General features: G+C 44.8%; 1 protein-coding gene across 2 annotated transcripts in view; it reads left to right on the top strand.

Annotated features, from left to right (window-relative positions):
• The window catches only part of RLIM (ring finger protein, LIM domain interacting), a 40,256-nt gene extending 21,841 nt beyond the window's left edge, over positions 1-18,415 (top strand). For both annotated transcript variants that reach the window (XM_083159253.1, XM_083159254.1), the window contains exons 3-4: positions 10,945-11,028; positions 12,252-18,415. In XM_083159253.1, the coding sequence (XP_083015379.1) occupies positions 10,945-11,028; positions 12,252-14,098 (1,931 nt within the window). In that variant the 3' untranslated portion in view covers positions 14,099-18,415. The remainder of the gene's footprint in view (positions 1-10,944; positions 11,029-12,251) is intronic.
• The last annotated feature ends 2,590 nt before the right edge of the window (positions 18,416-21,005 follow it).

Raw genomic sequence — 21,005 nt, forward strand, 5'->3', positions numbered from 1 at the left:
CCGGCCTTATTATTGCTGGCGGAGCGCCAGGACCGTGTCCCTGGCGATCCGCCAGCAATCTGGCGCTCTGGCTGAATGAGACGCTCGTGCGTTTCCCACGCACGAGCGTCTCAATAGCCGGGCGGCGAGGCGGGTGCAGTCCTGCCCGTCCCCAGCTTCAGTGAGACCGACAGGGCTGCGGGGGGGCGGTGTGACCGGCGGGGACCCGGGGAAGCCGGCGGTGACCCGGGAAAAGCACCGTCGGAACGGGACGCGCGTGCACCTCTCTCTCTCTGTGGCGGTCTCTCTCTCTCTGTGGCGGTCTCTCTCTCTCTGTGGCGGTCTCTCTCTCTGTGGCGGTCTCTCTCTCTCTGTGGCGGTCTCTCTCTCTCTGTGGCGGTCTCTCTCTCTCTGTGGCGGTCTCTCTCTCTCTGTGGCGGTCTCTCTCTCTCTGTGGCGTCTCTCTCTCTCTCTGTGGCGGTCTCTCTCTCTCTGTGGCGGTCTCTCTCTCTCTGTGGCGGTCTCTCTCTCTCTGTGGCGGTCTCTCTCTCTCTGTGGCGGTCTCTCTCTCTCTGTGGCGGTCTCTCTCTCTCTGTGGCGGTCTCTCTCTCTCTGTGGCGGTCTCTCTCTCTCTGTGGCGGTCTCTCTCTCTCTCTCTCTCGGTCCTCTCTCTCTCTCTCTCGGTCTCTCTCTCTCTCTCTCTCGGTCTCTCTCTCTCTCTCTCTCTCGGTCTCTCTCTCTCTCTCTCGGTCTCTCTCTCTCGGTCTCTCTCTCTCTCTCTCTCGGTCTCTCTCTCTCGGTCTCTCTCTCTCTCGGTCTCTCTCTCTCTCGGTCTCTCTCTCTCTCGGTCTCTCTCTCTCTCGGTCTCTCTCTCTCTCTCGGTCTCTCGGTCTCTCTCTCTCTCTCTCTCTCTCTCTCTCGGTCTCTCTCTCTCGGTCTCTCTCTTTCGGTCTCTCTCTCTCTCTGTCTCTCTCTCTCTCGGTCTCTCTCTCTCGGTCTCTCTCTCTCTCTCGGTCTCTCTCTCTCTCTCGGTCTCTCTCTCTCTCGGTCTCTCTCTCTCTCGGTCTCTCTCTCGGTCTCTCTCTCGGTCTCTCTCTCTCTCTCGGTCTCTCTGTGGGTTTCTCTCTCTCTCGGTCTCTCTCTCGGTCTCTCTCTCTCTCTCTCTCTCTCGGTCTCTCTCTCTCTCTCTCGGTCTCTCTCTCTCTCTCTCGGTCTCTCTCTCTCTCTCTCGGTCTCTCTCTCTCTCTCTCGGTCTCTCTCTCTCTCTCTCTCGGTCTCTCTCTCTCTCTCTCTCGGTCTCTCTCTCTCTCTCTCGGTCTCTCTCTCTCTCTCTCTCGGTCTCTCTCTCTCTCTCTCTCTCTCTCTCGGTCTCTCGGTCTCGCTCTCGCTCTCGGTCTCGGTCTCGCTCTCGGTCTCGCTCTCGGTCTCGCTCTCGGTCTCTCTCTCGGTCTCTCTCTCGGTCTCTCTCTCTCGGGGTCTCTCTCTCTCGGTCTCTCTCTCTCTCTCTCTCGGTCTCTCTCTCTCTCTCTCTCGGTCTCTCTCTCTCTCTCTCTCTCGGTCTCTCTCTCGGTCTCTCTCTCTCTCTCTCTCGGTCTCTCTCGGTCTCTCTCTCGGTCTCTCTCTCTCTCGGTCTCTCTCTCTCTCTCTCTCTCTCGGTCTCTCTCTCTCTCTCTCTCTCTCTCTCGGTCTCTCTCTCTCTCTCTCTCTCTCGGTCTCTCTCTCTCTCTCGGTCTCTCTCTCTCGGTCTCTCTCTCTCTGTCTCGGTCTCTCTGTGGCGGTCTCTCTCTCTGTGGCGGTCTCTCTCTCTCTGTGGCGGTCTCTCTCTCTCTGTGGCGGTCTCTCTCTCTCTGTGGCGGTCTCTCTCTCTCTGTGGCGGTCTCTCTCTCTCTGTGGCGGTCTCTCTCTCTCTGTGGCGGTCTCTCTCTCTCTGTGGCGGTCTCTCTCTCTCTGTGGCGGTCTCTCTCTCTCTGTGGCGGTCTCTCTCTCTCTGTGGCGGTCTCTCTCTCTCTGTGGCGGTCTGTCTCTCTCTGTGGCGGTCTGTCTCTCTCTGTGGCGGTCTCTCTCTCTCTGTGGCGGTCTCTCTCTCTCTGTGGCGGTCTCTCGTCTCTCTCTCTCTGTCTCTCTCTCTCTCGGTCTCTCTCTCTCTCTCGGTCTCTCTCTCTCTCTCGGTCTCTCTCTCTCTCTCGGTCTCTCGGTTCTCTCTCTCTCTCTCTCGGTCTCTCTCTCTCGGTCTCTCTCTCTCTCTCTCTCGGTCTCTCTCTCTCTCGGTCTCTCTCTCTCTCGGTCTCTCTCTCTCTCTCTCGGTCTCTCTCTCTCGGTCTCTCTCTCTCTCGGTCTCTCTCTCTCTCTCTCTCGGTCTCTCTCTCTCTCTCTCTCTCTCTCTCGGTCTCTCTCTCTCGGTCTCTCTCTCTCTCTCTTCCGGTCTCTCTCTCTCGGTCTCTCTCTCTCTCGGTCTCTCTCTCTCTCTCGGTCTCTCTCTCTCTCTCGGTCTCTCTCTCTCTCTCGGTCTCTCTCTTTCGTCTCTCTCTCTCTCTCTCTCTCTCTGTCTCTCTCTCTCTCGGTCTCTCTCTCTCGGTCTCTCTCTCGGTCTCTCTCTCTCTCTCTGTCTCTCTCTCTCTCTCTCGGTCTCTCTCTCTCGGTCTCTCTCTCGGTTCTCTCTCTCTCTCTCGGTCTCCTCTGTGGGTTTCTCTCTCTCTCCGGTCTCTCTCTCTCTCTCTCTCGGTCTCTCTCTCTCTCTCGGTCTCTCTCTCTCTCTCGGTCTCTCTCTCTCTCTCGGTCTCTCTCTCTCTCTCTCTCTCGGTCTCTCTCTCTCTCTCTCTCGGTCTCTCTCTCTCTCTCTCGGTCTCTCTCTCTCGGTCTCTCTCGGTCTCGGTCTGCTCTCGGTCTCTTCTCTCTCGGGTCTCTCTCTCTCTCTCTCTCTCTCTCGGTCTCTCTCTCTCTCTCTCGGTCTCTCTCTCTCTCTCTCTCTCTCGGTCTCTCTCTCTCTCTCTCTCGGTCTCTCTCTCTCTCTCTCTCTCGGTCTCTCTCTCTCTCTCTCTCTCGGTCTCTCTCTCTCTCTCTCTCGGTCTCTCTCTCTCTCTCTCTCTCGGTCTCTCTCTCTCTCTCTCTCTCTCGGTCTCTCTCTCTCTCTCTCTCTCTCGGTCTCTCTCTCTCTCTCGGTCTCTCTCTCTCTCTCGGTCTCTCTCTCTCTCTCGGTCTCTCTCTCTCTGTCTCGGTCTCTCTCTCTCTGTCTCGGTCTCTCTCTCTCTCTCTCTCTCTCTCTCGGTCTCTCGGTCTCTCTGTGGGTCTCTCGGTCTCTCGGTTCTCTCTGTGGGTCTCTTCTCTCTCTCTCTCCTCGGTCTCTCTCTCGCTCTCTCGGTCTCTCTCTCGCTCTCTCGGTCTCTCTGTGGGTCTCTCGCTCTCTCGGTCTCTCTGGTCTCTCTCTCTCCTCCTCTCTCTCTCTCTCTCTCGGTCTCTCTCTCTCTCGTCTCTCTCTCTCTCGGTCTCTCTCTCTCTCTCGGTCTCTCTCTCTCTCTCTCTCGGTCTCTCTCTCTCTCTCTCGGTCTCTCTCTCTCTCTCGGTCTCTCTCTCTCTCTCGGTCTCTCTCTCTCTCTCGGTCTCTCTCTCTCTCTCGGTCTCTCTCTCTCTCTCGGTCTCTCTCTCTCTCTCGGTCTCTCTCTCTCTCTCGGTCTCTCTCTCTCTCTCGGTCTCTCTCTCTCTCTCGGTCTCTCTCTCTCTCTCGGTCTCTCCTCTCTCTCTCGGTCTCTCTCTCTCTCTCGGTCTCTCTCTCTCTCTCGGTCTCTCTCTCTCTCTCGGTCTCTCTCTCTCTCTCGGTCTCTCTCTCTCTCTCGGTCTCTCGTCTCTCTCTCTCGGTCTCTCGGTCTCTCTCTCTCGGTCTCTCGGTCTCTCTCTCTCTGTCTCTCGGTCTCTCTCTCTCTGTCTCTCGGTCTCGGTCTCTCTGTCTCGGTCTCGGTCTCTCTCTGTCTCGGTCTCTCGTCTCTGTCTCGGTCTCTCTCTCTCTGTCTCGGTCTCTCTCTCTCTGTCTCGGTCTCTCTCTCTCTGTCTCGGTCTCTCTCTCTCTGTCTCGGTCTCTCTCTCTCTGTCTCGGTCTCTCTCTCTCTGTCTCGGTCTCTCTCTCTCTGTCTCGGTCTCTCTCTCTCTGTCTCGGTCTCTCTCTCTCTCTCTCGGTCTCTCTCTCTCTCTCGGTCTCTCTCTCTCTCTCGGTCTCTCTCTCTCTCTCGGTCTCTCTCTCTCTCTCGGTCTCTCTCTCTCTCTCGGTCTCTCTCTCTCTCTCGGTCTCTCTCTCTCTCTCGGTCTCTCTCTCTCTGTTCTGGTCTCTCTCTCTCTGTCTCTCGGTCTCTCTCTCTCTGTCTCTGTCTCGGTCTCTCTCTCTCTGTCTCTGTCTCGGTCTCTCTCTCTCTGTCTCGGTCTCTCTCTCTGTCTCGGTCTCTCTCTCTGTCTCGGTCTCTCTCTCTCTGTCTCGGTCTCTCTCTCTCTGTCTCGGTCTCTCTCTCTCTGTCTCGGTCTCTCTCTCTCTCTGTCTCGGTCTCTCTCTCTCTCTGTCTCGGTCTCTCTCTCTCTCTGTCTCGGTCTCTCTCTCTCTGTCTCGGTCTCTCTCTCTCTGTCTCGGTCTCTCTCTCTCTCTCTCTCTGTCTCGGTCTCTCTCTCTCTCTGTCTCGGTCTCTCTCTCTCTGTCTCGGTCTCTCTCTCTCTGTCTCGGTCTCTCTCTCTCTGTCTCTCTGTCTCGGTCTCGGTCTCTCTCTCTCTGTCTCGGTCTCTCTCTCTCTGTCTCGGTCTCTCTCGGTCTCTCTCTCTCTCTCGGTCTCTCTCTTCTCTCTCGGTCTCTCTCTCTCTCTCGGTCTCTCTCTCTCTCTCGGTCTCTCTCTCTCTCTCTCGGTCTCTCTCTCTCTCTCGGTCTCTCTCTCTCGGTCTCTCTCTCTCGGTCTCTCTCTCTCTCTCTCGGTCTCTCTCTCTCTCTCGGTCTCTCTCTCTCTCTCGGTCTCTCTCTCTCTCTCGGTCTCTCTCTCTCTCTCTCGGTCTCTCTCTCTCTGTCTCGGTCTCTCTCTCTGTCTCTGTCTCGGTCTCTCTCTCTGTCTCGGTCTCTCTCTCTGTCTCGGTCTCTCTCTCTGTCTCGGTCTCTCTCTCTGTCTCGGTCTCTCTCTCTCTGTCTCGGTCTCTCTCTCTCTGTCTCGGTCTCTCGGTCTCGGTCTCTCTGTCTCGGTCTCGGTCTCTCTCTCTCTGTCTCGGTCTCTCTCTCTCTCTCTGTCTCGGTTCCTCTCTCTCTGTCTCGGTCTCGGTCTCTCTCTCTCTGTCTCGGTCTCTCTCTCTCTGTCTCGGTCTCTCTCTCTCTGTCTCGGTCTCTCTCTCTCTCTGTCTCGGTCTCTCTCTCTCTCTGTCTCGGTCTCTCTCTCTCTCTGTCTCGGTCTCTCTCTCTCTCTGTCTCGGTCTCTCTCTCTCTCTCTGTCTCGGTCTCTTTCTCTCTCTCTGTCTCGGTCTCTTTCTCTCTCTCTCTGGGTCTCTTTTTCTATTTCTCTCTTTCTCTTTCTCTCTCTCTCTTTTTCTCTTTATCCCATATGTATCCATGGTTAGTGTTTTTGAGTCAGAAGCCGGAAACTTGGTAGGTTTTTCAAGTACTATTTGCGGTTGGAGTGTGCTTCTACACAGTAAAAATAATGATTGAGAACGTCTATCAATTGTGATGGCTAAGAAATGCAACGGTCTAGTTGGGTATCTAAAAGGCTGTCCTTTTAAAAATCTGTGCGGATTAGTTGTGATGTATTTAGGTATGTGTAGTCATGGAAGCCTTCTTTAAGGTGAGGGATGCTCTAATGCAAGCGAATGTGAGACTGTTACCAGTTTCCGCTACAGCTTCCCCTGGTCCTTTCTGCTTGGTACTCTGGAAGCATTCCCAAGTGGAGCAGATTCTGCTGACGAAATCCTGAGTTCATGTGCAATAATCAAGGATTTTTACATCAGTGGAAAAGGGGTATTAGTTGATCTTGAAATCCCGAAACAAAAAAACCCAACAACTTTGGTATAACAATGAATCATAGGCCTCTCACTGCAGTCAGATATAGTAAAAAAATTGTATTTAAGCAGTATCATTTAAATTGTTTTATTTATAATTTGCACGAATGTCTGAGTCCGTGTCTTATTACTACTTTTCCCTTAATTTCTGAAGTCTGCTTGTTTCTGATCTTGTGTTCTAAATCTTAACTCTATTGAGAACCTCTGTGTGGAATTGGTGTGTTCTAGGCCGATTCAACCACCATCAATGTCACACTTGGTTACTGTCCTTAAGGCAGTAGCTGCCTGCTGTTGGCTGGAAACTTGAGGACATTTTGCCAAGTAGGATGTCTACATGTGGTCGACAGGATAAAAATGTTGTGATGTAATTGCAGTCAGTGCCCAGTCACTGTAGTTTACATAGTAACATAGTTGTTGTGATTGGTAAAAAAAAAAAACGTGTCCATCAAGTTCAACGTAGAAGGTTTCTTGCAGTGTAAATGACCTTGATAATGTTACTGCCTATTGTTTATAAGCCCGAATCCTTAACAACCCCAAAATGTAGGTACTCATTTTAGTTGGGCGCCCGTTACGTACTTTGTATAGTGGTGTATTGAGAATACCAATACACCACTATGCTGGCTACGTAACTTACGTAATTTGCATAACTGACATCATTTGCTTAACTGGAGCCCTGCTAACACATAAAGCACAGATCTTCAACCTGTGGCCCTCCAGATGTTGTGGAACTACATGTCCCCTGAGGATTTTTGGCATGCTCTTATAGGAAAAAATGTGGCAATGCATGTTGGAACATGTAGGTTCACAACATCTGGAGGGCCACAGGTTGATAACGTAGCCAAAGCAAAGTTGTCAGTGTAGCCGGGCGCCCGGCTAACATAAGTACCACAATGTGTTTTAACCCCTTCCTGACAGAGCCAGTTTTTGCGTTCCTGACAGAGCCCTTTTTTTCAAATCTGACATGTCTCACTTAAGTGGGGATAACTTTTTTTTGCTTTTACTTATCCCAGTGATTTTGAGATTGTTTTTTCGTGACACATTGTACTTCAAATTAGTGGTAAATTTGGGTCGATACAGTCTGTGTTTTTTTGTGAAAAATACCAAAATGTCGTAAAAAAATGGAAAATTTAGCAATTTGCAAAATGTTAAATTTTCTGCTTGTGAGACAAATAATCATACCACTCAAAATAGTTAATAACTAACATAGACCATATGTCTACTTTATGTTGCCATCATTATTTCAACTTCCTTTTAATTTTTTTGGACACTAGGAGGCTTACAATATGAATAGAAAATTCTCAAATTTTCAAGAAAATTTCAAACACTGATTTTTTTAGGGACCAGTTCAGTTCTGATGTGACTTTGAGGGACTTGTATGTGAGACACCCCCATAAATGATACCATTTCAAAAACTGCACCCCTCACAGTATTCAAAACAGCATTTTGGAAGTTTGTTAACCCTTTAGGTGTTTCACAGGAATTAAAACAAAGTGTAGGTGAAATTTAAAAATTTCATTTTTTTTGCAGATTTGCAATTTTAATACATTTTTCTAAGGAACACAGTACATTTTACTAGAGAAATGTGACTAAAAATTGATTCCCACAATTCTTTTGTTTTCATAAATATCCTATATGTGGCCCTAGTGTGCACGTTGACCAAACCACAGGCTTCATAATAGAAGGAGCACCTACTTGATTTTGGAGCCTCCTTTTTATGAGATTATTTTTTAGGCACCATGTAGGTTTCTAGGCACCATAAGATGCTAAAAGTTAGGAACCCCCCCACAAGTGACCCCATTTTGCAAACTACACCCCTCAGGGAATTCATCTAGGGGTATAGTGTACATTTCAAACCCCCAGGGGTTTCACCAATTGTGGTACAACTGGGCAGTGAAAATGAAAAATTATTTTTTTTACACAAAAATGCAGTTCTGGCTCCAAATTTGTCATTTTCAGAAGGTATGAAGGAGACAAAGCACCCCAAAATCTGTGCCCCAATTTCTCCCGAGTACGGCAATGCCTCACATGTGACCAAAAAATACCATTTGGGTGCATGGCAGGACTCAGAAGGGAAGGAGTGATTTTTGGATTTTGCAGCTCAGATTCTGGTGGAATTTTGGTGGGTGCTATGTCGCATTAGCAAGACCCCCCAAGCACCAATACAGTGGAACCCCCCCACAAGTGACCCCATTTTGCAAACTACACCCCTCAGGGAATTCATCTAGGGGTATAGTGTACATTTCAAACCCCCAGGGGTTTCACCAATTTTGATACAACTGGGCAGTGAAAATGAAAAATTACATTTTTTTACACAAAAATGCAGTTCTGGCTCAAAATTTTTCATTTTCAGAAGGTATGAAGGAGAAAAAGCACCCCAAAATCTGTGCCCCAATTTCTCCCGAGTACGGCAATGCCTCACATGTGACCAAAAAATACCAGTTGGGTGCATGGCAGGACTCAGAAGGGAAGGAGTGATTTTTGGATTTTGCAGCACAGATTTTGGTGGAATGAATGGTGGGTGCTATGTTGCACCAATACAGTGGAACCCCCCCACAAGTCACCCCATTTTGCAAAGTACACCCCTCAGGGAATTCATCTAGGGGTATAGTGTACATTTCAAACCCCCAGGGGTTTCACCAATTTTGATACAAGTGGGCAGTGAAAATGAAAAATTACATTTTTTTACACAAAAATGCAGTTCTGGCTCAAAATTTTTCATTTTCAGAAGGTATGAAGGAGAAAAAGCACCCCAAAATATGTGCCCCAATTTCTCCCGAGTACGGCAATGCCTCACATGTGACCAAAAAATACCAGTTGGGTGCATGGCAGGACTCAGAAGGGAAGGAGTGATTTTTGGATTTTGCAGCTCAGATTCTGGTGGAATTTTGGTGGGTGCTATGTCGCATTAGCAAGACCAACCAAGCACCAATACAGTGGAACCCCCCCACAATTGACCCCATTTTGCAAACTACACCCCTCAGGGAATTCATCTAGGGGTATAGTGTACATTTCAAACCCCCAGGGGTTTCACCAATTTTGATACAACTGGGCTGTGCAACTGAAAAATTACATTTTTTACACAAAAATGCAGTTCTGGCTCAAAATTTTTCATTTTCAGAAGGCCTCGATCAGCCTGATTTTATCGCACAGGCAGTGTAGGTTCTGTTACGTGCAGACTGCAAATACAGGGAAAATCATTACATGGTTAGTGAGTTGTAAATGGATTTGCAGGTGGATACCAGTCGGCATGATTTTCGCAAGCCATTTAACCATTGCTGGGTGGTGGCTATATGATCGTAGGGTGCTACTAAATCATCCATCAGCAATTACGGCCGCAATACATTGAAAAAGATTGAATCACATAATATCCTACAGCTACTTCATGTAATTGAAGCCTGCACCAGCTCTGTAGGCAGCTCCCTATCCAACCCCACCACCACCACACATTGCTTACTTTTTTGTGACTGCATCCATGACCGCATCCTCCCTGTGGACGCTTTGAGCGCTGCATCTTTTCATGCAATGTGACATCTTGATATCACCTTGCACATGGAGCAGAGTGGATCATGCTCCTCCCAGATAGTGAAGCCTCCTCTGAACAGCTGTGTGCCTGACAGAGGAGGCAGGCTGACAGTGCCGGAGCCACATCACAACAAAGAGCCATTGGTTGGCCCCCGCCATCTGTGAGTATAGGAGTCCGTCCGAGTCTGCCAATTACTTAAATCTCAACTGGGCATGCACATTTAAATGCCTTCCCAATTAGGATATCATACACAACCTACTGGATGGGCACACACAAGCATGCTGGACTTTTAAAGGCAGAATGACGGGTCTACTGTAGTGGGGTTCCAGGGATATTTCTTTTAAATCAAGCAGAGGCATTTATTTATATTTTATTTGTATTGCTACAGTGAATTGTTTATATTTCCAGTTACTGATATCTTGAAATTTATCTTGGAGTACTGTACCTTGTATTTAAGCATAGGGCCATGGAACACCTTAGTTAACAGTGGTTCCCAAAGACTGTGCCGTAGGACACTTGCAGCGGTGCCTTGGATTGGTGGTCCATGACAAATTCTAAATATTTATGGTCCATGTGTCTAAGCAAATATAGTGCTGGTGGCTGCTATTTATCCGATATTAGGACAAGCAGAAGCAAGTCTTGTCACTCACCACATAATTAAACCTAATGCAGCATACACTACATTCTTCCTAAGTGATCTGACTAGATCACTTAGAAACTGAGGATGGATTGCTCCACAGCGACTCGCAGTCCCGCACTGGACTTATACTGCATGAATCTAGTACTCGCCAGTGTTCTCTTATTTTTTCTAGGGTTGCCATGTAAAGAATTCTAATATTCCTACTGCACTGTGAGTCCCCCCCCCAAAAAATGTGGGAACCACTCCCTTAGTAGTATGTCCCTTATTCGGGATGACTCACTTGGGCACGAAATCGCACCCTTGCGAGTCAACCAGAACCTGCCCTGCGAATGGTGGTACACCCGCCCCCTCTTCGCGCTCTGGGTGCGTTCACCCGGCATGCAAATGGCTGTTTTGCATAAACAACCATTTGCATGCCAGTGGGAGCCTCCCCATCCAGTAAATTGGTTGGGCAGCTGACATCCGGTTAGGTCAGCTGCCTGCACGTGCATCACGAATGCATTAGCATGTGTAAGCCCGGCATTTTCATGGTATTGCCCATGAATTTCTGGGCGTTCACATATATGAATGGCCCAGGCTGGCACCTCACGCCCCTCTTCACCCCCTGCTCGAAAGGCAGGGAGCGTGCACTCAGCGAACAGATTTTGTGCCGAGTTTGCACGCTCCCAGCAATATACACATGTGCAGAAATGCTGCTACACAAAACATCGGTCCCCCATGCGAATCAACCTGAATAAGGGCCCATATGTATATTTGCCTCAACTATATATATCTTACATGTCATCTCTTGCTTTAGGGGAAATTACTAAAGAAGAATTGCTAAGAAGGTTGCAGCAAATCAAAGAAGGACCGCCTCAGACAAACACTGATGAAAACAGAGGTACTTGTATGATGGTGATTTATCCACTTAATGGTCTAATATCTTTTTCTAAAAATGGCCAAGATTTTAGATTTTTGTTTTGTTTTTAAATAAATATGTTAATTAAACGTAGTTCAATAGATACTGTATTAAATAAATATGTTGAATTTTTGTTAATTAAATCATTCAGAGAAGTTAGAGGCATACACACTAGGCAATTTCTGCCCTATTTAGTCAGTAATCTGACCTGATCGCTTAGAAATGGGGCACAACGATGCACGGTCCTGCACATCGCCATCGCCTGCAGGGAAAAACTGTGCTTGCCTGTGTCTTTCCTTCTAGCTATTATTCATAGGCAAAGGCCCGCTCTGCACAGATTTCTCAGAACACCTTGCCGTGTGCTTAAGCCTGTCACTCAGTAAGGAGGCCAAGGTTTCCCCTTGTTTACGGGGCTTGAGTAGCCAATTACCCAATCTTATTAAATACCTTTAAACTCTTGGTGACAAAACATGCACATTTTGAGAAAAGCAGACCTGGGGAAAATATAATCATTCCATCCACACATAGCTTTTGGGGGGGATTATGCTAAACAATGGTCCTTCATTAGATTAGTACGAATGCATTGCTTACTTTTTTTTCGGAATATTTGTTTTGTGTTCACTAAAATGCACTTACAACTGTGATTGTGGCATTGGGTCAGCTGCATGCAATGTAGTCGTTACAAATGCAAACAGCTAGAGTTGTTAGGATGTAAAAGGCTAATGAAGGCAACCATGCTTTTGCTTAGCAGAATTTTTAAATGAGCTGGCAAATATTTGTTATGTTCCAATATTCGTAATATCATATGTTCTCAAACTCTGGCCTCAGGAACCCACATTGTTCATGTTTGCCAGGTGACATGTAGATTTTTAAAATGTGACAGTTGGTGATACTGATGGGTAGATCTATTAAGCTCGGTGAAGTGATGGTGTCTGGTTTTTATCTCTGGCCAATCAGCTCCTACCTGCCAATTTTTAAACCAAGCATGTAACTTCACAGTTAGGATCTGGTTGGCCAGTGATAAAAACCAGACACTTTATCACTTCACTGAGCTTAATTAATCTGCCCCTCAGTGCTCCTGCTAGAAATGGTGAATTGTGTGGGATCCTGGGGAAAGAGTTTGAGAACCGGTAGAGTTTATCTTAATATATGAATTTGCTTTTGTATTTGTTTTACAATATTAAAGAGAAAAACTTTTTGTTTAGTTTCTACAGGAGAGGGTACAGAAGACTCTTCAAATGGGGATTCTATAATTGACTGGTTGAATTCAGTCAGACAGACTGGAAATACAACAAGGAGTGGACAGCGAGGAAACCAGTCATGGAGGGCCGTAAGCAGAACCAATCCAAATAGTGGCGATTTTAGGTTTAGTCTGGAAATAAATGTGAATCGCAGTGCTGCTAATCAAAATCTGCCCTCAGCTGAACAGTCATCAGAAACCCCTGGGGTTGAAGATATGGAAGTTAGTAGTCAGGGAGAAGCTGAACCTGACCCTGAACCTGAAACAGGGGCTGAACCTGAAATTGCTGCCCCAGTGGAAGCACCAATTGCTGCCCCAGTGGAAGCACCAATTGCTGCCCCAGTGGAAGCACCAATTGCAGCCCCAGTGGAAGTACCAATTGCAGCCCCAGCACCAGTTCCAGCCCAAATTGCAATCCCAGATGCTTCTCCAGTGGCAGTTCCAGTGGCAGTTCCAATGGCAGCCCCAGTTGCTCCACCAGTGGTAGCCCCAGAAGAGGTAACTGTAGAGGAGACTTCTCCTCCTCCTCCACCACCTCCTCCTCCAAGAGGTCAAAGGAGGGCAAGAAGCAGAAGTCCAGACCAACGAAGAATCCGAGCAAGGACTGATAGAAGCAGATCACCCCTGAATCGAGCTGTTGAGCAACCTGCTCGGAGGGCTCAACATAACTCATCACAAACTGTTGAAGCTTCCACTGTTGACGAATCAGAGGGTAGCTCCAGAACCAGACAGCTTGTGACTGCATACCTGAGCAATGCTTCAGTTGAGACCGAGGGCAGCTCAAGAACTAGACAGCATGTAACATCCAGGCACCAAGCACTTGTTACAGAACCTCAGAATCCAAGTGCGGTGCTGTCAAACCCAGAGACCCGAACTTCTTCCCAACCCCCTCCAACAGAGACTCCAGACAATGTAGAACCCACAGGAACAGGTCAGAGACCACCAACTATAGTTTTAGATCTTCAAGTTAGGCGAGTGCGTCCAGGTGAATATCGTCAGAGAGACAGTATAGCAAATAGAACCCGCTCTCGTTCTCAGACGCCCAACAACACAGTTACTTATGAAAGTGAACGGGGAGGATTCCGACGCACATTCTCACGATCAGAGCGTGCTGGTGTCAGGACATATGTCAGCACCATCAGAATTCCAATACGTAGGATACTGAACACTGGCCTAAGTGAGACCACCTCAGTTGCTATCCAGACTATGCTGAGACAGATAATGACTGGTTTTGGGGAGCTCAGCTACTTCATGTATAGTGATAATGATGCGGAGCCTGGCACTCCCGCAGCCACCCCTCCACCAGTAGCAGTGGGAGGTGAAACTCCGAATATTGAAACAGCAAGTGTCAGACCTCCCGCGCCAGTGCCCGTGCCAGTACCAGAGCCAGTAGAACCTCCCATCCCTACTGTGGAACCTGAGGAACCAAACCAGGAAATTGTTTCAACCTCTGGGACAAGAAGAGAGGTACGAAATAACAGAGGATCTGTTACTTTTGAAGAAAGTGGATCTCTACCATTTCTCAGACTGGCTCAATTTTTCCTACTCAATGAGGATGACGATGATCAGCCAAGGGGACTCACTAAAGAACAAATCGACAACCTCTCTACCCGAAATTATGGTGAAAATGATGCCCTGAAAACATGTAGTGTGTGCATAACAGAGTATGCAGAAGGGAACAAGTTGCGCAAGCTACCCTGTTCTCATGAGTACCATGTCCACTGTATCGATCGTTGGCTTTCTGAAAATTCTACCTGTCCCATCTGTCGCCGAGCTGTTCTGGTTCCTGGCAATAGAGAAAGTGTTGTTTAAACAAATTAATGCAAACTGTATAACTAAGCAGCCGCCACTTCTAGGCTGGGCAGAGGAATAAAATAAAATGCTTTTTATGGCCACTTTTTGAGTGGTGCTTTAAATAAGGGGTTTTGGCTTGGAGTGAGTTGTCCTGTTGAAACATTTGTCATTTTCTTCCCTCACAAAATCTTGATGGTTTAAAACAACAAGAAGTCCAATCCACTAGCGTACCTGCATATTTCTCCACCATGCAAACATCTAACTTGCAAGGACGACCTTTCTTACATCTCTGCTGGAGCAGATTAAACTCTTTCAGTGCTGGAAAGATTCTTGTAAAGACCTTTTCAGTATGAAAAGGGTTAGTAGACTTTGCAAGCTGGATCATTGTGAGCTTCACTTTATTTGTTTTAAGTAAAAGTTTAATTACAGGAATAGCCTTAAGTTAAGTGGTACATTTTTATGCTAATGTCTTCAAAAAGGTTTTTTTTTTTTAAATGAGAATATTTGATTTTTATGATATTTAGTACAAAAGCTCTGGCTCTGACAGCATTACCAGTATAGCACATGTAAATAAGTCAACACCCCCGTTAATTGCTCATATTGTGCTTTTCTGGATTGTAATTGCATAATGCATGCGTTTAACTTGCACCATGCCTATTCTCATGAAGCTAGAGGAACTATTTGGTTCTCCCCACCAAACTCACAAATTACTGTACAAATGAAGCTTATAGCTTCACTTGGTTTAAAGTTAATGTCATCATTTAAGAGCATAATTAGCGTTGAATATATATTTTTTTATATATGGATGTGCTTTGCATTTGAATACATTCTTTCATAGTATTGCACATGATATTCTAGCCAATATATCTAATTTTACAGCCCACAACAAGGAGCATTGCAAATGAATGGAATACACTGCAAGAGTTTGGGTTTCTTTTTTTTTTATTTGATTGGTCAATTCAGTATTTATGGTCTTGACGTACTTAAGAAACGTTATATCAGGAATTAATATTGACACATGAATTGACTAACAGGAGCTACCTTTGTGCTAAGCACTTACAAGTTATTGAGATGGTTTTGTGTCCTATTCCACATAGTGTTTTGTTAGTTTATAACAGTAGTTTGTTTTAAACAAGTTACAATATTATTTAACATTTTAATGTCTTTTTTTTTTTTTTTTTGAGTGTGACAACGTATTGAACTATTAATGTCCCTCAATGACAAAGTACCCATTAATTATTTCTTCAAAAATGATCTAAAACCAAATCGAGTCCTTTGATTTTAATATGGGCTAACATGTCAGTAGGACCATTTCCTCCTAGGAACCGCTTAGTCTTCCTGCTCTGTAGCATATAAAAGTGAATGCAGCTGTGCCATGCATTCTAGATGTTCTGTTTGGCAGTGAATATTAATATTGGACAATAAACGCATACATAGCAAAGAATTGCTTTATTTAACAAGTCCAGTTTTTATTTTGTTGGGCAAGGGGATCTCCGATGCACAAAAATATTAGTTTTATTTTTTGTATATTTTTACTTCATTTCCATGGGCTGGGATTGGGTGTTCATATTTACTACTTGTTGAGAAGGTCAAGAATTTCCTTCCAGCACTGAAGGGGTGAAATGGCCACAAACTTATTAAAATGTCTAAGTTTATTTGGTAAACAAGGACAAACCTATAAGATCTGTAAACTCACGTTGGATTTGTGTATATAAAGACACTTTTCTCATTCTGTCTGTCTGAAAGCCCATATTAATGGCATACTGTAGAAATTGCTGATTTAGTATAAATTTGGAATATTTATCTTGTTGTGAAATAACAAATGTCTATGCTTGTTGAAATAAAAAAATCACTTTCTTTAAAATGTATAGCTTTTTGTAGCAGCAGCTCCATCCTCCTGCCACTGCACCGTTGTACTTAATGTGTAGCAGACAATCTGTCTGACATGACGCTCGCTCATCATTCACATATACACTTAGCTGCCAGTTTAAGAACTGCATTTGCAATTGTCTTATCGTGAAACAGGGGGTCTAGTTCATGTTTTAATATGTGAAAAAAAATAAACTTGCGGCTGCTATAACCTGAAATGGGAATAAATGTTTTAAAACATAAACAGAAAAATGCTTTTATTTCTTGTCACATACTCAGTCTGGCAACATCAGTATTTCAAATATGTATCCACTACCCCGTATCCTTATATATTCGTCACTCATTGTATGCCTCTTCTGGTATTCGTGTCCCCTTGCATAGTTAAATGGTGCAATACCCATTTATGATGCAAGCATGAACATTATTGGGAAAAGTACAATGTTTCAATTATGACCGCATGCAGTTTTCATGCAAATAAATGGTATGCATTATGGTTGTGCTAAGGTTCTGGTTTTTCTGATCCCACCCACAGGTCAATTACCGATAGACATTGTGCGAAAATGGATGTATAAGGAGTGCATTAAAGGAACTCTTGGGGTAAATAAATGTGGTTTGCCTGCGCATAATTTCAAGATCTAGATTGTTGCTAAAAGACATTGTTTGAGTCTCAAATAATGATTTTTCTCTTTACTGGTGAGCCTGACTTTGGATAGAAAAATATACATTTTTGACTTTTTTTTTTTCAAGTTAAACTACATCTACAAGCTTTCAAAGAATTTGCTGTGGTCTGCTTCTCGTTGGGTGACCATGTCTACTTTTGTATCCCACAAAACCTATTTATGTTTAGTCTGTCAAACTCATGCGTGGGGATTTTCCTGCTCAAGCTAGACCTTTCAATACATGTCTAGTTGCAGCATGAGGCTACTCCGACTTTTGTAAAGTTATTTTGTGATCATATCGAGTTTGCCAAATCCTTTGTCTTTCTTTAGGACCCTTGTAAATAAGTTATGTACTTGTAAACAATATACAGCTGGCAGGCATATTAACTATGTATAGGTAAATAAAGCAGTCATTGAGACAAAGAACCGATGGCCATCGTTCTGATTAACCCACCCACTTCACCTTCCGAACATCCGCACTCACAAAAAGTATAAGTTTATTAAACAACGTGAGTCATTTATAATGGCAATCATCTTCGGTACTTATGTATTATCTGGGCTCCCATGTTAAATGCACCCCATTTTTTCATATCCCTACTATCCAACTTCGCATGGAGTTGATTTTATATAGCGTGGCGAGCGCAGCGGTCTCATAAGAAAAACGGGAGCCCAGATATTACATAAGTACCTCATCTTCTAATCAAAATGTTGCCTTTTCTGCTTTTAACCTGATTGCCGTTTTAAATGTATTAAAGGCGACAAGAAGCGGATGTTGGCAAATGCTTCAGCAGAGGAAATTTCACCCCAACTGTGTTTTTTCAATGTATTTATATACTGTTGGTTTGCTGCAATGATCTTCTCTTCCTTTACAGCAAGCACTTCTACAGAGGTAGGGCTCATTTAGGCTGCATTCCAAGCTTTCCTTGCAGGATTAAAACCTTCTGCCTGTCTGCATGGTTCTTGTTTTTAATCCTCCGCAACCAAAAGCAAGAAACCCATATAAGTGCACTAATAATTTCAGTGATCAACTACTAGTACTTACACACCTGAAATAAAATAAAGGTGTCAAATGCTTTTGTTTTGGAGGGAAGGTACAATGTACCTTTATAATCAGATTGTCATTGTATTCTGCAGAAATAATGCTAAGGCTCATGTATAAATATCTTTGTTAAATGCTGCAGTAGTTAAGATGGTCATCACGATAGCCTCATTTACCCTTGTTCATTGGCTTTAAATAGTGTCATGCTTGAATGTTTTTAAATGACATTTTACTATATTGCTATATTCTCAAAATTATTTTCTTTGTTCATTATATTCTGAATACTTGGAATTTTATTTTTATAGACCAGACATTCCATAGTAATGATGACCTTGGTGAGGTTGGACATTAGAAAATATGTCTAATCTACTCTCAAAATATAGCGAATGGTCAATTCTCATATAGCTTCTTCACCATAAGATCGCTATATAGAAATGTGGTATTCAGATTCTCCAAAAAAGCAAATTTAAAACTGTTTGCATGATAAGAATGTGGGATAATTGAGTGATACACAAATTCTATATTCAAGTTAAGCCTGCAGGGTGTTTGCTCTGTATGGGAAACTAGAATTTGGATGTCTGTTTTCAATGAGAATGAATGTTCTAATAGTTAAATGAGTCAATAGTGTTTGCAAATATTGTATACAATCAGTTCATATTTTCCAGGTTTAATCTTGTAAACATGATGGAGCTAGCCATTTAGATTACTTGCCAGGAGTCTTTATGGCTTTGCATTGTCTTCTAAAAAATAAAATAACTGTTAATGAAAGACTTGTTGAGTGATAATTTGTTAAATGTAAGTTTTTAATGTTAATAACAGTTCTATTGCTGTAAGACCTCAACCGTATATGAAGACTTGTAAAACAAGGTAGCTTGTGATGTAATAGCTAGCATTCGGACAATACTATTCATTTATTCTAGTGCAAAGGACTTATGACCTGGTCCTGATCTTTTAAACTCATGCAACACCGCCAAATCACAGAGTCACTAGCATGAGGTGAATATGTGACTTGGTAAAAACTGGAATGGTCCGGAATACTGGACCCAGTTCCATTAGAAATCTTAGCCACTGATGAGATAGTAGGCTGCTTTCCTGGCCATCCCTGTCTAGGGTGTCCCAACCAGGGAGGATGTACTTGATAGCAGTGACTAGAAAACCATTATTTCTGTGTGACATGGGGATGTGGTAAATCACCAGAGCAGTCAGTGAGGTTGTAATATCTCCCTGTCTCCCATTGACTGCTGTTACATACATCCACCTGGACAAGACAATCCCCAAAAGGGAACGCACAGGGATGAACTCTACTGGCTCCACAGTGGTAAAGTTTGCTACCGGAGTCTGGTCTGGACAGTTACAGTTTTTGCCCAATCCAGGTGAATGTGTATACAGCCCGCCACCACTTAGCTAGTGCCTTCGTCTACACGGGCTATCTTATGGAAAATTATCAACTAAGGGGGTCATGCAGTTTTTAAAGCAAAGATTTTATTTCAGATGAGGGCGTGTGATATGCTGTGGTGCAAATAGCACCTTGCCATCTATATTACAAAATATGTATGCTTAATAAGACTCCTTGGTTCTTGTTTCCTAGCACGGCGCCCATCGCATGCCTTAACTAGTGGTATGCGATGGGACCCGATTTTCGGGTCCTAAGAGATGCACTGTACAATTTTAATATCGCATCGCATGCCATTACAATGGCATGCAATGCGATTTCTAATTGTACAGGCACCCTGATGGGTGATTACTATGTAAAATGCACCCCCATTGTTAATGCCACCCCCACTATCAACGCCAACCCGAAGCGTGGCGAGCGGCGGCGTTACGCGTCCTCCAACCTTTTTCATACCCCACTATCCAAGTCGGCATGGAGTTGATTTTATATACTGTGGCGATCCACTGAGCCCGAAGCGTGGCGAGCGGACGCAGAATACATGTGAAGTTATCCGCGTCCCCTCGCTGCGCTCGCCACACTATATAAAATCAACTCCACACCGACGTGGATAGTGGGGGTATGAAAAGGTCGGAGGACGCGTACTGCCGCCCCTCGCAGGCTCGCTACGCTTCGGGTTGGCGTTAATAGTGGTGGGGGCGTTAACAATGGGGGTGCATATAGCATACTAATAAACCATCAGGGTGCATGTACAATTAAATCATCGTTTTTGATTGCATCGCATGTGATCTGGTCTCATGCGATGCGATAACGCTGTAATAAGATTAAAATCGTGGGCGCCGTGCTAGGGAACCAGTACCGACTCCTTTTATCTTGGCGGCAAAATGTAAAAAAAAAATTTGCATCTCCACTTCTAAACAGTGCCGTTTTATGATCATGATGAAAACAATGTATAAATCTTATAGTTGGTCTGTCATCCAAACCTATTTTTCATCCATTATCAGGCCTCTCTGATCTGCAGGCACTAGGAATATACTCAGCTTGTATGCTGTTAGTACACTCTACAAGTTCTATCATGCAATATTTCTACTCTTTCCACTAATTAATTTTACTATATTGCAGCTGTGCTCTTTTTTTATCACACATCTGCCTCACACATTTGGGTCTTTCTGCCTTCACTTTCCATCATTAAGGGTTATGCCCCTTATTTTCCTTTATTTTGGGGCTTCCAACATGCTGCCTCTGTGACCCCCTAACTGGGCTCATGCCCACTTTCATGGGCAAGTCTTCATATTTGGGTGCTTTGTTGCTTCACCATAGAATTGGTTCCAACATTTCGGGGCCCCCCCGACACTCATCTATTGTGCCACAACAGATAAGCTATCCCTGATTGGAATAGCCAGAGCTCTGTACCTACCTGAACCCCTGACAGGACAAATTACAGTTTCTTATATTTCTTCACAATGACAGATTACACAGAACTGCATTATTCCTGCTTACAAACTATGACCATAAACTGCCCTGAGAAAAGCATTGTTTAACACCTGATGTGCCCAGTGTTTCCTATTGCCCAGGTCATGTGATTGAAAGTGTCGAATCATGTGGGAGTTTATTTTTAACATGTACAGTATGTATTCAAAAAGTTGCCTAAAATCTTGAATTAAGTCTAAAAACATGAAACTAAGTGACAAAGTATCAGTTGCTGACATAAAATATTGGGTCTTGAAGTATTCCAGAGATATGAGGAACTCAGGACTAATAAATCAGGCGGTTCATTCCCCTGACGCCAATCAAAAATGCCAATCTTTGAACAGTGAGCTATTGGAGAATCGGTGAACAAAAAATCTGACTAGTTATTTTTTGCTCTGAATCTGCAAATTAAAGATTTGCGAGGGGAAAAATTTTAAAGCAACGGTTAGTAAAGAATGAAGTGGTTGCTTAGAAAATTAGTTTATTTTGAGTACTCTT

Source organism: Crinia signifera, chromosome 9 (genome assembly GCF_055691185.1).
Source record: "Crinia signifera chromosome 9, ASM5569118v1, whole genome shotgun sequence".
NCBI classification, from domain to species: Eukaryota; Metazoa; Chordata; class Amphibia; order Anura; family Myobatrachidae; genus Crinia; species Crinia signifera.